Source organism: Myodes glareolus, chromosome 4 (genome assembly GCF_982192425.1).
Source record: "Myodes glareolus chromosome 4, mMyoGla1.1, whole genome shotgun sequence".
NCBI classification, from domain to species: domain Eukaryota; kingdom Metazoa; phylum Chordata; class Mammalia; order Rodentia; family Cricetidae; genus Myodes; species Myodes glareolus.
Window position 1 is genome coordinate 13,072,046 of NC_142029.1, and position 13,550 is coordinate 13,085,595.

Here is a 13,550-nt window from a genome sequence, read left to right on the forward strand (position 1 = left end):
TACACAGTGGGATAAGAGTAAATCTCCTTCTTTTGTGACAAAGCCCTCATGCCCTAAATACACCCGTGTTAGTGTTTATTAAGTACAAGGGTGGGATCTCTGAGAACTGCCATTCTGGAGGGCAGAACTGCAAACGTTTTAAACGTAAAAGTCCACAGAACTCTTCTTTTCCCTGATAATTATTAATGTCTCCAGTCTGGTGTAATCTGTAAGGATAACAAGCTAGTACGCCGAAAGTAATCATTCACTTTGGAAATATAAATGAGTACAGTCTTTTTAGTTGTCAACATGGTCAGATATAGCAAAATTAAAACACATACACTCTGAGTATGGTGACCCACAACTTTAATCCCAGCACTCAGAAGGCAGAGGCAGCCAGATCTCTGTGAGTTCGACGTCAGTTTAGTCTACAAAGCGAGTTCCAGAGCTACACAGTAAAACCGGGAGGGGCTGGAGAGAAGGTTCAGCAGTACATATCATTTGCTGCTCTTGCAAAGGACCTGGGTTTGGTTCCTGCAGCCACATGGTAGCTCACAATCTCCTGTAAGTACAGTTCCAGGATACAAAATCCTCTTTGAGCCTTTGCGGACACAGGCTTGCACATGGTACACACATGCATATGTAGGCGGAACATTTATACACATAAAACAAAACTAATCTTCTTTTAAAAATGCATATGCTCGGGGGCTGGAGAGACGGCTCAGAGGTTAAGAGCACTGACTGCTCTTCCAGAGGTCCTGAGTTCAGTTCCCAGCAACCACGTGGTGGCTCACAACCACTTATAACGAGATCTGGTGCCCTCTTCTGGCCTACAGGGAGGATATTGCATAAATAAATAAATAAATCTTTAAAAAAAAGTATATGCTCTTATATTCCTAACATTTCTTGATACATATTTGTCTTCAGAAATATTCATGTAATGTACTCTCTGTGCATGTGTATGGGTGTGAAAGGAAGGGAAAGACAGGGGCACAGAACATGTGTAAGAATGTTCATTACAGGCTGGGGGGGGGCTATGCAAGCATGAAGCTTTAATCTGTACTTCCAGCACCCAGGCCTGGTAGTGTACGCACTGGGGAGACAGTGGCTCTCAGGGGCTCCCTGGCCTGACAGTCTAGCCAAAACAGTGATCTCTAGGTTAAGTGAGACTTTATCTAAACAAATAAGGTAGAGAGGAGTAATAGACAGATACCCGACTTTGACCTCTGACCTCCATTTGTACATGCAAAGCTCATGAGTACACATAGAAAATATCTAACCATCTAAATGACCATCAATAGTAAAATTATTTTTAAAATTAACATCTATACATTCGTGCGATAGTATGCTGGTATTAAAAAGATTTGATAATACGAAATTATCTCAAAGAGAAAATAATTGAAAAGGTGAGCATAGCTTAATTGTCTAAAATAATAATGATGATGATGATAATGGCAAAAAGGGATGCTATAAATCTATATGCACTGACACAGAAAGATACTTTAAGAAAACATGGAGAAGTAACACATACTAGAAAAGAAGCCATTTATGGTCAAAATGAAAAGCACTCACACATGTCCAGAACATCTCTGAAAGCACGAATGTGCACAGGTTACATGTAAGGGTTTGTCTGGGGAGCTTTACTCTGGACTTATCCTTTACTAATATTACTTACCTTATAAACTGCAAAATAAATGTAATGTTCTAGGAAGAGTAGCAGGCACACACAACAAGCTTTAAGAACTGATTTGTTTTACTTCTCCCACCACTCCACAGACAGAAAAGGCAATGCAGGAACATACACAGGGAAAGCCAGAACAGCACACCCAACAGGAATTAGCAATACTTGAAAGGAAAGTGTTTCACATAAATGACAATACAAAAACTCTAAGCCTGTCCAAAGGCCTCGGTTCCAGAATCAGTTAAGAAATTACTTGGGTCCACACAAAAGCAGTCAATTAGCACATGTTAGTAGTTGTTTTTTATGGACTTGGGAACACATAATCCATGCACAAGATGGTGAAACACACTACTCTATTCGAAAGTGGAATGCAGAGCAACTAAACATTCCTCAAGTGTGCAGAGGGGCTGGAGAGCTCACCACAGGACTGCTTCGGGAGGAACTTGCTCTCGATGAGTAGTAACTGTATTCAGATGGCTATAAAATTTCCAAGAAGAAAGGCTTTACAACAATGGCCAGCTCTGTTTTTCTACTGAGAATACAGTGGCCCTACTCTTAACTTGACTCTAGTGCCCAAGGTAAAAACAGCTGCTTTGCCTTGTCTGGCAAGCCTCCTCACAACCCACCCTCAAAGGCAGAGGAGATGCCAGAAGACTCTCCCTAAGACTCCCCTCATATGTTACTCCTGATCTCCAAATAGTCACCTTCTCACAGCTGGCTGAATGAATGGGCCAGACTAAATGACTCCTGCCCCTTCCTGTGGTCACCCTCTCCCATTTACACTTACAGTTCGAGAACCATAAGGGTTATATAATCCACCACCAGACAATGATGCCTGAAGAACAAAAGAATAATTATTTACTTATTTAGCACTGGAGTTATTTTGAAAATACCTTTATTATTTGGCAGTTCACAATTCAAAAAATGTTTGAGGATGGTATGTTATATTCATTTGCATACATGATTTGCTGTATTATTTTCATTGTAACTTCAACAATATACTTGGGTTAACAAAATCACTACAGTATTTTCTTTTGCCCTCATTTTATAACATGAGGAAGCTAATATTAATTAATTTACTCTCTGAAAAGAGCAAACAGCAGGGAAGGGAACAGGTGTAAGCACTCTGGATTCCAGTCTTCAGAAATTGGCTATAGAACATCAAATGGCTAGAAGCACCAGCAGCCACGCGCACTAACCTACTGGTTATGCTTTAAATTAGGCTTATTTAGTAGACTTTAGATTGCCACAGTCCAGGGAAACTAAGTGAATGTGGTAGAACCTAGGGAGTTTATCTCCTTGCAGAAAACAGATTCTTAAACATAAGCTACCAGAAGTTATCCATTTCAATGTTGGCAAAGAGAACAGAATTATTTTTTCACGTCCTGAGTTTTGTAACCTAAGCACAGGCAGCGTACTCTGCAGAACATGTGGCAGAAAGGCCACACAGCTTAGTCAGCGCCATGACAGCGGCCCTACCACAGAGCACACACTGCAAAAAAGAAATACAAACCAGGCTGGCACTTCTCAGCAGACCAGAATTTGCAGCAGAGGAGGCCTATGGAATAAGTGCACTAATTAAACCTAAAGAAAGGCACGGGCAGCTGTGACAGCCACATGCTCCTCAAAAGTACTAACCCTGTTCTTACTCGATGTCCCCAGTGGGTCACTGCACAGGGAAGAAGACTGCAAAGAGAGGCAGAAGAATAGAAATAAGCAAAAGCAGAAACACAGGAGAATGCACCTTGTACATCCTCCCAACACTCCCGTGGGAACCCAGAACTAGCAGCAAGGTAGGGACTACATTTCTGCCAACAGCACAACAAGGAGAAAGAGGTGTTTCAAGCACCCCAGCCACTGTAATGAAAAGCCTGTTAGTTCTGCAGAGCGAAGATCACACAGGTAACAGGGTTTGGGAGTTCTCAAATGGGGACTCTATCACACACATTATTGTACAGTCCAAGTTTCTAAAAACAAACTTTGAGCATGAAACCCACTTGTAATTTGGTGCTGTCCATAATATCATAACTAGCTCAAACTTCAAAGTAGAACTAACCAGGAGATCTTTATGAGAACTAGAAGATCGCTTCTTCATCCCATAGGTGTGACTGTAAGAATAATTCTGCAAGTAAAAATTGTTGAGTCAACTTTAATGGCCATGTAGTGAAATTTTAGGAATGAAATTCATCATAAAATAATAGCAAAGGTACATATGATATAGAGTAGTATGCATGCAACCTAACTCCTGTCAGTAACAGACCAAGTGAACTTGGAAGGCTGATATATGCAGCCTGGAGACACACCACCCTCTCTTACTCGACTTGTGTCCATTAACTAACCTGGTGTCTGGCCAGCTAAAGGGAACCTATTAGGACACAGAGTCAGAAGGATGTCTATGGGAACTATTGTGGGATATTTGCACACTGTATGAAATTATATTGCTATGATTGGTGTAATAAAAGCTGAACAGCCAATAGTTAGGGAGGACTTCCCAGCAGAGAGAGAACTCTGGGGGAAAGAAGGCAAAGTCGCCAGTCAGGCCTGGAGGAAGCAGCATGGGCAGTATGGAAAGATGAGGTAATGAGCTACATGATAGGATGTAGATGAAAATAGATAAATAAATAGTGTTAAGTTATAAGAGCTAGTGGGATAAGCCTAATCTAAGGCCGAACTTTCATAATTAATAATAAGTTTCCAAGTCATTATTTGTGAGCTGGTGGCCCAAAGAAAAATTCAACTACAGGGGACCTTCATTATGCACCTTACTTGAGTCTTGTCCCCCAATTCTTTTTCTCTAGGAAGCTATAGGTGGTGAGAGTCTATTTTTCCTCCTAATTTAGTCATCTTATCTAAAAGCAAAAACAATGCTGTATTATAAATAAACCAAAAAGACATTTCATTGCTGAAAACACTCTTTTGTGGACAAATGCCAAAGAGAGCATGGATCCCCAGAACTGGGTTAGAGGTTGCTGTGAACCAGCCAACAAGGATGCTGAGACCTGAACTCAGGTTCTCTGGAAGCAGTAAGTGCTCTTAACCCTGGAGCCATCTCTCTAACCCTCAACCAAGTTAGTAGAGCCAGGGCATAAGTCATTCAGGAGAGAAATACCTATAATGTATGTACTTAAGCTTACACAAAGTACTTTGGAAACAAGATTATATAAAGACATCACTTCTCCCAGGGAGACAAAGGTCAGGACTATTACTCAACAACAACCAGCAGACAATAAATTCAATCTATGTAGTAAGACTGTGTAGTACCCTAGAACAGCCAAGGGCGACAGGCTGTCCTAGGAAAACCACTTCACACAGTCAGATCCTCAACAGGAAGGCATGCTCATTTTCTCATTGTGAACAATCTTTCATACTTTACTGTGAACATCTAAGTGAAAACTACGCAGCCTAGAAACTTGGGCAATCTACTGACATAATCATAACCAAAACAAACAAACAAAAAACCAAGCCAGTTTGACTTCCTTAGCTAATTCAATATGTCAAGCTAAAATTTTTAGACATCTTCAGCCGCCACCCATCACTGCTGGATATTTTATTTAGTAACCTGCCAGCCTATGATACATAAAATGAAGCACAGGCGTACTACTGTAGCTCAGGTGTATCAGAACACTGTCAGATACACAGTGTTCAGAAATGGCTCAGAAAATGAAGATGCTTGCTGCCAAGTCTGATGCTGGATGACCTGAGTTCAATCCTTGGGACCCACATGGTAGTAGGAGAGAACCAGCTCCAACAAGTTGACACAGGCAAAATAAATAAACAGGAAGTTAAAAAAATAAGCAAACCAGTCCTCCTGTACAGCAGGTGAGCACCAGGAACCAGCTCTTCTCTGGAAGATGAAACTATGACTGAATTACTGAGCCAGAAATCTCGGCTCTTCCAGCACACATTTGATCCATTTGAAGCATTTTTGGTTTCTGTAGTATTGGGGAGCAAACCTACAGGCTTGTAATGCTAAGGAAGCACTTTGTCACTGAGCCATGCTCTTAGCCTGACCCTGAAGTCTATGGGAAAAGCTATTATTCCAGTATCACATTATGCCACAATTGCAAAAACAATAGGTTTTTTTTCTTACACATTTACCCCCAAAAAACTACAACAAAACCATGAAAGTTAGTCATAATCTATGATTAGCAATAACTGGTGTTTAGAAAGAAAACCTCACACATAACACAAAGTCATGCACTACATACTAATGACGGAACCCGTGATGATCTGTCCTTGAGGGTATCGTACTGCACTTCAGAAAAGTGGGAAAGTCGGTTGCATTGTCAAAGTCAGGAACATAAGGGGAAAAGGCAACATTTGTCATTATTAAAATAGAAACAGTACTACTTCAAAAGCAAAATATTATTAAATGCAAAAGCTGTTATATTTAGATATAACCTTTACTTTCTTAGTAGAAATTATTGCTAAACTGCACATGTAACTAAAACTTTGTTTTACGCCAGACACAGTGACAGGTGTACGTAGCCCTAGCTACTCTGCAGTCTGAGACAGAACCCCATTCTAAACATACAAAAGGCTGTATTCTCCCCACCCCAACTTTTGGCTGCACTGAGAGCCTTGTGCATGTTGTGCAAGTGCTTTACCACTGAGGTACCCCTCAGCCTCTACTTTTCTTTCAAATAACAAAATTCAGAATCAGTCATGGTAAGATGATTCAACCTTGGGATATTACAGAACAATACAGCCTAAGGGAGGCTTTAAATGTAAAGTATAAACTGTTCTAAGGTCAAAGATGCTTTCTTCCTCATGTCTGTGACCGCTACCACTGTCTGCCATCATTTGAAAAATAGCAAAAGCAAGGAAGAGCACATAGTTGATTTGGCTTGCAAAATAATCTTGGAATCAAAGTCAGGGCACGTCTTTGAACCTTAGAGACACACATTTGCTTTAAAGTTTTCACAGGAAAACAAAGTAGAAACTCATGTGTCACTAGCTTAGTCCTGTTGCTTCTATGTCCACAACACTGAAAATCAACAATAAACACATAAAATCTGAGACCACACATTTCAGAAGTACACACCATCATGTCTCTCCTTTTGGGTGTACTGGCTCTGCTCCAGTGTGTCCCAGTAATATCCTTCGATGAACTCTTAAGTAAAATTAAATAAAAGACAAGTTTAAAGAATAATTTAGAAACTGAATTCACTACAATTATCTCAAAACCACTAATATATGGCAAAGAACTAAATAAACAGTAACTAAACAGTAAAAAATCTCCATTAATGAGGAATAGTGAATATCCTATGATTCAGGGTCACACTATTTCCTAATCTGAGATGTCTTCGACTGTCTTCTTGCATACAGTACACAAAGCAATAATGAAGCATCTGTAATAATTTTTAAGGCAGCTACTAATATTCATGTTATTAGCAATCTATTCACATGTAACAAGCAAGCATACACTGTTTCATTTCTCAGTCCAAGACTTTGACTTACTTGTTCTTCCCCTAAGCCTAGATTCAGGCTCAGGCTTCCTTTGTCCTTTTTATTTTTAGTCTTAATGTCTATAGCACTTTTCAAACCATGCAGCTTCTAGCAGGGCACCTCTCAACAGAGCAGTTTCTGAAAGATAACTAACTGGACAAAAGGAAAGTTCAAAATCCTAAAAATCCAGCATAAAACCTTAAGTGTACCTGACCCACATCCACATACCGCTAATGCTTCAAACCAAATAAATGTGGAGACAGTATGAGTCTTTTAAAAACATAACTCTTATATTTCAAAACACAGGTAAAAAAACACTGCAACCTCTAAATTTTATGGTAAGCCATTAGAACATTTAGGTCACCATTTTAGACCATTATATTTATTTTTATAGAGGACAAAAATTGTCTGACATATTCAGATTAGTGGAAATGGTAAAGTCTTAGTTAATAATTTAGAGCTACTGGTAGCTGAGTGGTCTGTCACATACCCTGGACCCGATCCCCAAAATAAAACAACAAACAAAAACTTCAAATGCTTAGAATTCCTAAGATCATCTAACTAAAGCAAAACGGGGGGAAAACTGTCTCAAAGGAATGTTGATTAGCCTCAGTGGAGGAGCACTTGGAACAGGCTTCCATCCCCAGAGAGAGCAAAAACAAAGCACATTGTTAAAAAGAAATACAACTTATCACTGAGCTTTCAGACTTAATTTTGTAAAGATCTATACATGTAAACTATGTTAAACCATACACATACATACAAGGATAATGCAGCCTCCTTTGTTACTTTTCAAGTTCATACAGGCTTTTTTCTTTCTGGTGATAGAAATTAAACCTAGGTCCTTGAACGTGCTAGTTAAGAACTCAATCACTTAGCTACATCCTTGGCACTCATATGTTAACTTTTAAAAATACAAAGAGTTGGGGCTGGAGAGATGGCTCAACATTTAAGAGCACTGCCTGCTCTTCCAGAGGACTGGGGTTCAATTCCCGGCACCCACACAAGGACTCACATCATCTCTAACTCCAGCTCTAGAGGATTTGACCCTCTTCTGGCCTTGGAGGGTACTGCACACACGTGGTACAGATACACCTAAGATTAAACCTCAAAAAATACAAAGAGTTTTTTTTTTTGTATCAATGGGAATACATTTTCACAGCTACTATAAATTTAAAAAAAAAGAATTAAAATTGTATCTCCAATGTTTACTGATACAATTTCCGCTAAAGGGATATCCAACTGGTAGCTTTATACCCACTCCAGGTGAAATAAATTAAACTCATAGTTCCGTATGAGTTTAATGGCAAATTTCTTTTATTTGGAGGTTTGACTTAAAGTTCCCTAACTTAGGTCAAACTTAAAGATCAACGTTCCAAGGTCATATGCAAATTTATAAATACTCAGTTTAATAATAAATTGTGAAAACTCGCACTGTGAGCATTATAATTGAAAGCAAAGAAACTGGTCACAAAAAGGAAGAGGGGGATATTTTGCAGTCCTTGACTCTCAACTTTGAAACTTTGGTAGACTCATTACATAATTTTTTAAAAAAAGTTATTTAAAGAGGAAAGAAAAAATGTCTCTAGCAGCAAGTATGAAAATGCGCACATTTTCCTTCTAAAAAGCATCATACATATAAAAAGCACTTTAGAAAGGAGCATTTCTGTAGGTATATGCACAATGTGTATCCCTGGTGTCTGCAGAGGCCAGAAGAGGGCAGACGCCCTAGACCTGGAGTTATAGGAGTTTGTGAGCTGCTGCTATGTGGGTGCTAAGAGTTTACTCTAGCCCTCTGCAACAACAGCAAGTGCTTTCTAACTGCTGAGCCAGCTTCCCAGCCCCCTGTAATTCACTTTAAAACCACTGGTTATCTTAGATTTCTTCAAAAATTTGTCAATACTACAAAACAAATCTAAAATTTGTAACTAAATAGAGCACTTATGACTGGAAACCAGTTTCTGAAGTTACTCTAGAAACACATACATACACCAAAAGAAAATAATGTGCTGGAGGGTATTAGATGGAGTACTTACAAATACAGAAATGTCAATACCTGGTATTTCAGGTATTAGCTTAAGTAGTACACCTTTATATAAAGTAAGAAAGAAATCAGAGTTGGAACAAATAAAGCCCTTAATATGAAAGATGATTTTACTGAAGAAAAATGTAAATAACACAAATGCAAAACACTGTTTTGAAGCACAATTCTTTAGAAGTAAGAGGAAAGGTTGTGCTTCAGCACAACACATGGGACTTTAGGCAGCAAATCTTCACTCTACTTATAACAATCTATGCTAAAAGACTGGTATATTATAAAATATTAATCAAAATGTCAAAGCATAATTCCTATATATATCGTAAGAAAAATTTCAAGTCAATAGTTCCATGTAATTATAATTGTAATTAGCCAGACAAGCCCCAAAGTTATGCTCATTCAATAGATTGTTAGTTTATGATATGAAAATAAGAAAAATCAAAAAATTAGGACAAAGCAGATGTTATTCTACAAAATTCCATCTTATCATTTTGTGATACTTCTAAAATCAAAGGTATTTCTACAGAAAGCAAGAACAAACCTGCATTAAAATAAAAATATTCAAGATTTTAGAACTGATTTGCTTCTAGCAATAATTTGAGAGAAAACATCTCTTTCTATTAGAGAGCTTTGCCAGCATTGTTCACTTATGTTATGTAGAGGCATAAATGGACACGGCCGGATTGCTCAGATAATCACTGATGCTAAGGGAAGATGATTGTTAAAAAGCTTTGCTATTTGGTGTAAATGACTTAGAATACCAACCCTGTGACTGCCAAGGCTTCGAAGAGACAATGTATCCTCAACACCCTGATAAAAATAAAAGCAAGCATATTAAAAGTCTGTGACTTCATGAAGACAGTGAGGAACAGCACCACAGGCAAATTTACACGTCACTACAGACCAGATAAGGACGGTGATGGCCAGACCGGTGAGAATACCTGGCCCTCTCTGAATCTTCCTGGGGAAGAAGAAAGCACATGGATAATTATTCACTGAACAAGTAATTGTTTATCAGAGCAAAGGAACAAAAACCAGCCAGTCAAAAGCACAGCGGCACCTTCTTAGAATAAGCAGGATCCAAAGCTGAGTTTGGTGGTTACCACATGTTTCGGGCGGAAAGGCAGCAGCTCAGAGCTGTGATACGTCCGAGCATCACATTCAACATTCGAGGATTACAACACACAACAGCACTCAGCAAACAGATGCTGGGTTGAGCACTGAAAGCAGACATTTATTTTTTCATTATAAGTGCCAGATTATATAGGTGAGAAGAAATGTTTACTTTGTCATAAATGTATAAAGAAGAATGTACATTGCTTTAAAAATACTTAGGTTTTACTCTGGTGCTCACTCTAAGGAGTTTTTAGTTTGTTTTTTTTTTTTTAGTTTTTAGTTTTTAGTAAGGAGTTTTGGGGGTTTTTCCCTCCTTTCACTATTCTAACGGGACAATAAAGGAAATACAGAAATACACCCCTATGTGTTAATGTAATTAAACTACTAAGAAATAACATAAATATTTCACAGTTGATAGTTAAGTCATGCCTTAAGCAGCTTATAAAGAGACTGACTACACCTAGCAGTACACTTAACTGTGAATAATTCTAATGTTTCCACGATCATGCATTAGCAAGGAGACAGCAAAGACTGAGCCATGGGCAGCAAAGAGCTAGTGCCCAGAATGTGATCACCTGACACTGTAAGGAACTGCTGGTTTTTCAGAATTTTAAAGTCCCAATTGCTAAAGTAATTTCCACTGTGACTAAAAACTACATCTAACTAGTCTAGGTGGGCTACCTATCAAAATGAAACAATGTTACAACACTCCACGGCAATCCAGCAATGCATCTGAAAAACAGATGGGGCTATCTCTTGCCATTATCTTAAAACAGAAAAAGTAATTCAACCAAAATGTCACAGCTTACTGCTTCATTTTGGTCTCAATGTTCATGTGTGCTTTTTTAAAACTGTCTTTTGACAACTATTGTATGCACTGCTATACTTGATACAAACGTGTCCCAAAGTCTATTCAAAGATACCATGATGATTTGGTGACTTGATTTCCAACAGGGTGTTGTGATCTCTAGGCATTAATCACCAATTTACACTTTTTGTAAGTGATACCACAAAAATCTAGGAGACATGTAAGTTAGCAGAGCAGAGCACTCCATGTTAAGTGGTAACTGATTCCAAGCTAATTAGAAAACCTTGTATCACACAGGCAAATTAATTTTACATGCCCCTTGACGTCATTTGGTGTACTAAGCTGATTTCCAAAGTTGAAGACCTACTTCTCCCTTCACTCTATTCTACCAGCCATAAAACACTTCTAAACAGCACAACCTGCCTCATGTGATAGTACAGTCCTTTAATTCCAGTGTTTATGAGGTAGAAGCAAGTGGATCTCTGTGAGTTTGAGATGAGCCTGGTCTACAAAGTGAGTTCTAGGCCAGTCAGGGCTGTATAATTAAGACCTTGTATCTAAAGAAAACCAACAAAAACCCACCTGAAGAACACAGCCCCATCAAAGATACAAGGACACATGAATCCCTATTTATTTGCAATTATGTAATTATCGAAATAACTCTATAACAAAATCTTACTAAATATTGATATACTTCAATATTTAAGCGGCTTTTCCCTTTAATTCCATTGAAAATTTGACACAGGGGCTAGAGAAATGACTCAGTTGTTAACAGTACTTGTTGATCTTCCAAAAAACCTCGGTTTGATTCCCATAACCCACATGGAGGCTCACAACCATCTGTAACTCTAGAAGATCCAATACCTTCTTCTGACCACAACAGGCACTAGCCATGCAGGGAAAATACTTATACACAAAATTAAAATGAATAAATTGATTTAAAAAAAAAGCTTGTGTTTGTTTTTTGAAACAGGATTTCTGTGTAACAGTCCTGGCTGTTCTAGAACTCCCAGGCTGGCCTCGAACTCACAGAGATCCACTTGCCTCTGCCTCCTGAGTGCTGAAATAAAGGCAAGGTGCACTACCACACCAGTCAACAAGCCAGTCAGCCAGCAAGATAGACAGACAGATGATAGAGATAGACAGACAGACAGACAGACAGACAGACAGACAGACAGACAGACAGATGGATGGATGGATGGACGGACGATGCATGCATGGATGCATGGATTGATAGATAATAAATTGGACCTAAAAAGACTATTGAAGTCTATAGAGTGAAATTTATATTCCATACTGTCTAGTTCATTTGCACAAAGAATACAGCTCATTTATTTCACAGTCAAAAGCCACACTTTAAACCAGCACTGTCCAATAGAGATGACAGAAACAGTTATATGTGTGATATTATGGTAGCCCACTAGCCACATGTAGCTGAGTACTTGAAATGCCAGTATCACCTGATTAGGGAGCCTCAGTTGAAGAACTGTCCTTCCTTAATTGATATGGAAGACCTACCCAGAACGTGAGCAGCACCTTCTGATAGTAGTTCAGATTTAAGAAGGGTATGGCAGAGGGGAACCATTGCCTTCCCTTCTACAGCTGGGTTGACTTTACCTTCCTGTCCCTGCTGTGTCTCTGACAACAGAACAGGCTCTCCAGGCTTCCAGCATGGATTAAGAAACAATGGCTCTCCAGGTTTTGGGCACCAGATTCAGACTGGCGAGGCGTCCCATCCGTTGGACAGATCAAAGACCAACTTGCTGACCTCCCAACAGTTAGAAAACAGCTCCTGTGAGATGATCCCAGCTGCTGAGCACCAGTGAACTGGACCAAGCAACGAGATACCTGGTTCTCAGTCTCTCAAGTATGAGGCTGTTATTATTTTAATGTAAGTTAATTTAATAAATTCTTTTACATATATTCATCTTATGACTTCTGTTCCTCTAGAAAACCCTAATACAATGCACAACTGAAAAACTAAGTTTAATTCTAATCAACTTAAATCTAATTACCAGCACATGGCTAAGGCTGCCAAAAGCATTTCTCTAAGCCAATTTGAAAAATATATGTTCAGGTAATAAAGTGAGGAAAACACAAAGCAAATTTTTATCATGCCTTAAGAGCTGAAAGGCATCTTTTCTCAGTAGCACAGCTCTCTGCAGAAAGGCAAAGCACTAAGGCTGTTTTTGATTAGCTCCTGACTGTGAAAAGCAGTTAAGTGGCAAATGTAACGAAATTAGAAGGAATCACGGTTGGAAAAACTTTGGTTACAACTCCAGAATTCTGGTTTGTCGTTTGTTTGTTTGTTTGTTTGGTTGGTTGGTTTTTTTTTTTGAGGGGGGGCAGGTCTCATTCAGCCTCAAAATCATAGCACTCCTCCTGCCTCTGCCTCCCAAGGCCAAGATTATAGGCAGGCACCACCATGCTAGGTTCTGGAGTCCATAGAGAGAGTCTTATCTGGTCCCTCACCTTCAGGA

General features: G+C 39.0%; 1 protein-coding gene across 16 annotated transcripts in view; it reads right to left on the bottom strand.

Moving 5' to 3' along the window:
* Positions 1-13,550, bottom strand: part of Lrrfip2 (LRR binding FLII interacting protein 2) — a 107,093-nt gene that overhangs the window by 49,046 nt on the left and 44,497 nt on the right. For 4 of the 16 annotated variants that reach the window (XM_087905200.1, XM_087905195.1, XM_087905198.1 and 1 more), the window contains exons 6-8: positions 10,051-10,107; positions 9,912-9,956; positions 6,705-6,773 (exon numbers count right to left, since the gene is read on the bottom strand). The exons of 6 other annotated variants lie outside the window; for them this stretch is intronic. In XM_087905200.1, coding sequence (XP_087761326.1) covers positions 6,705-6,773; positions 9,912-9,956; positions 10,051-10,107 — 171 coding nt within the window. Of the gene's footprint in view, positions 1-2,080; positions 2,138-2,447; positions 2,496-6,704; positions 6,774-9,911; positions 9,957-10,050; positions 10,108-13,550 lie in introns of all 16 variants that reach the window. 6 more of the 16 variants (XM_087905196.1, XM_087905193.1, XM_085688930.2 and 3 more) reach the window with 4 other exon arrangements.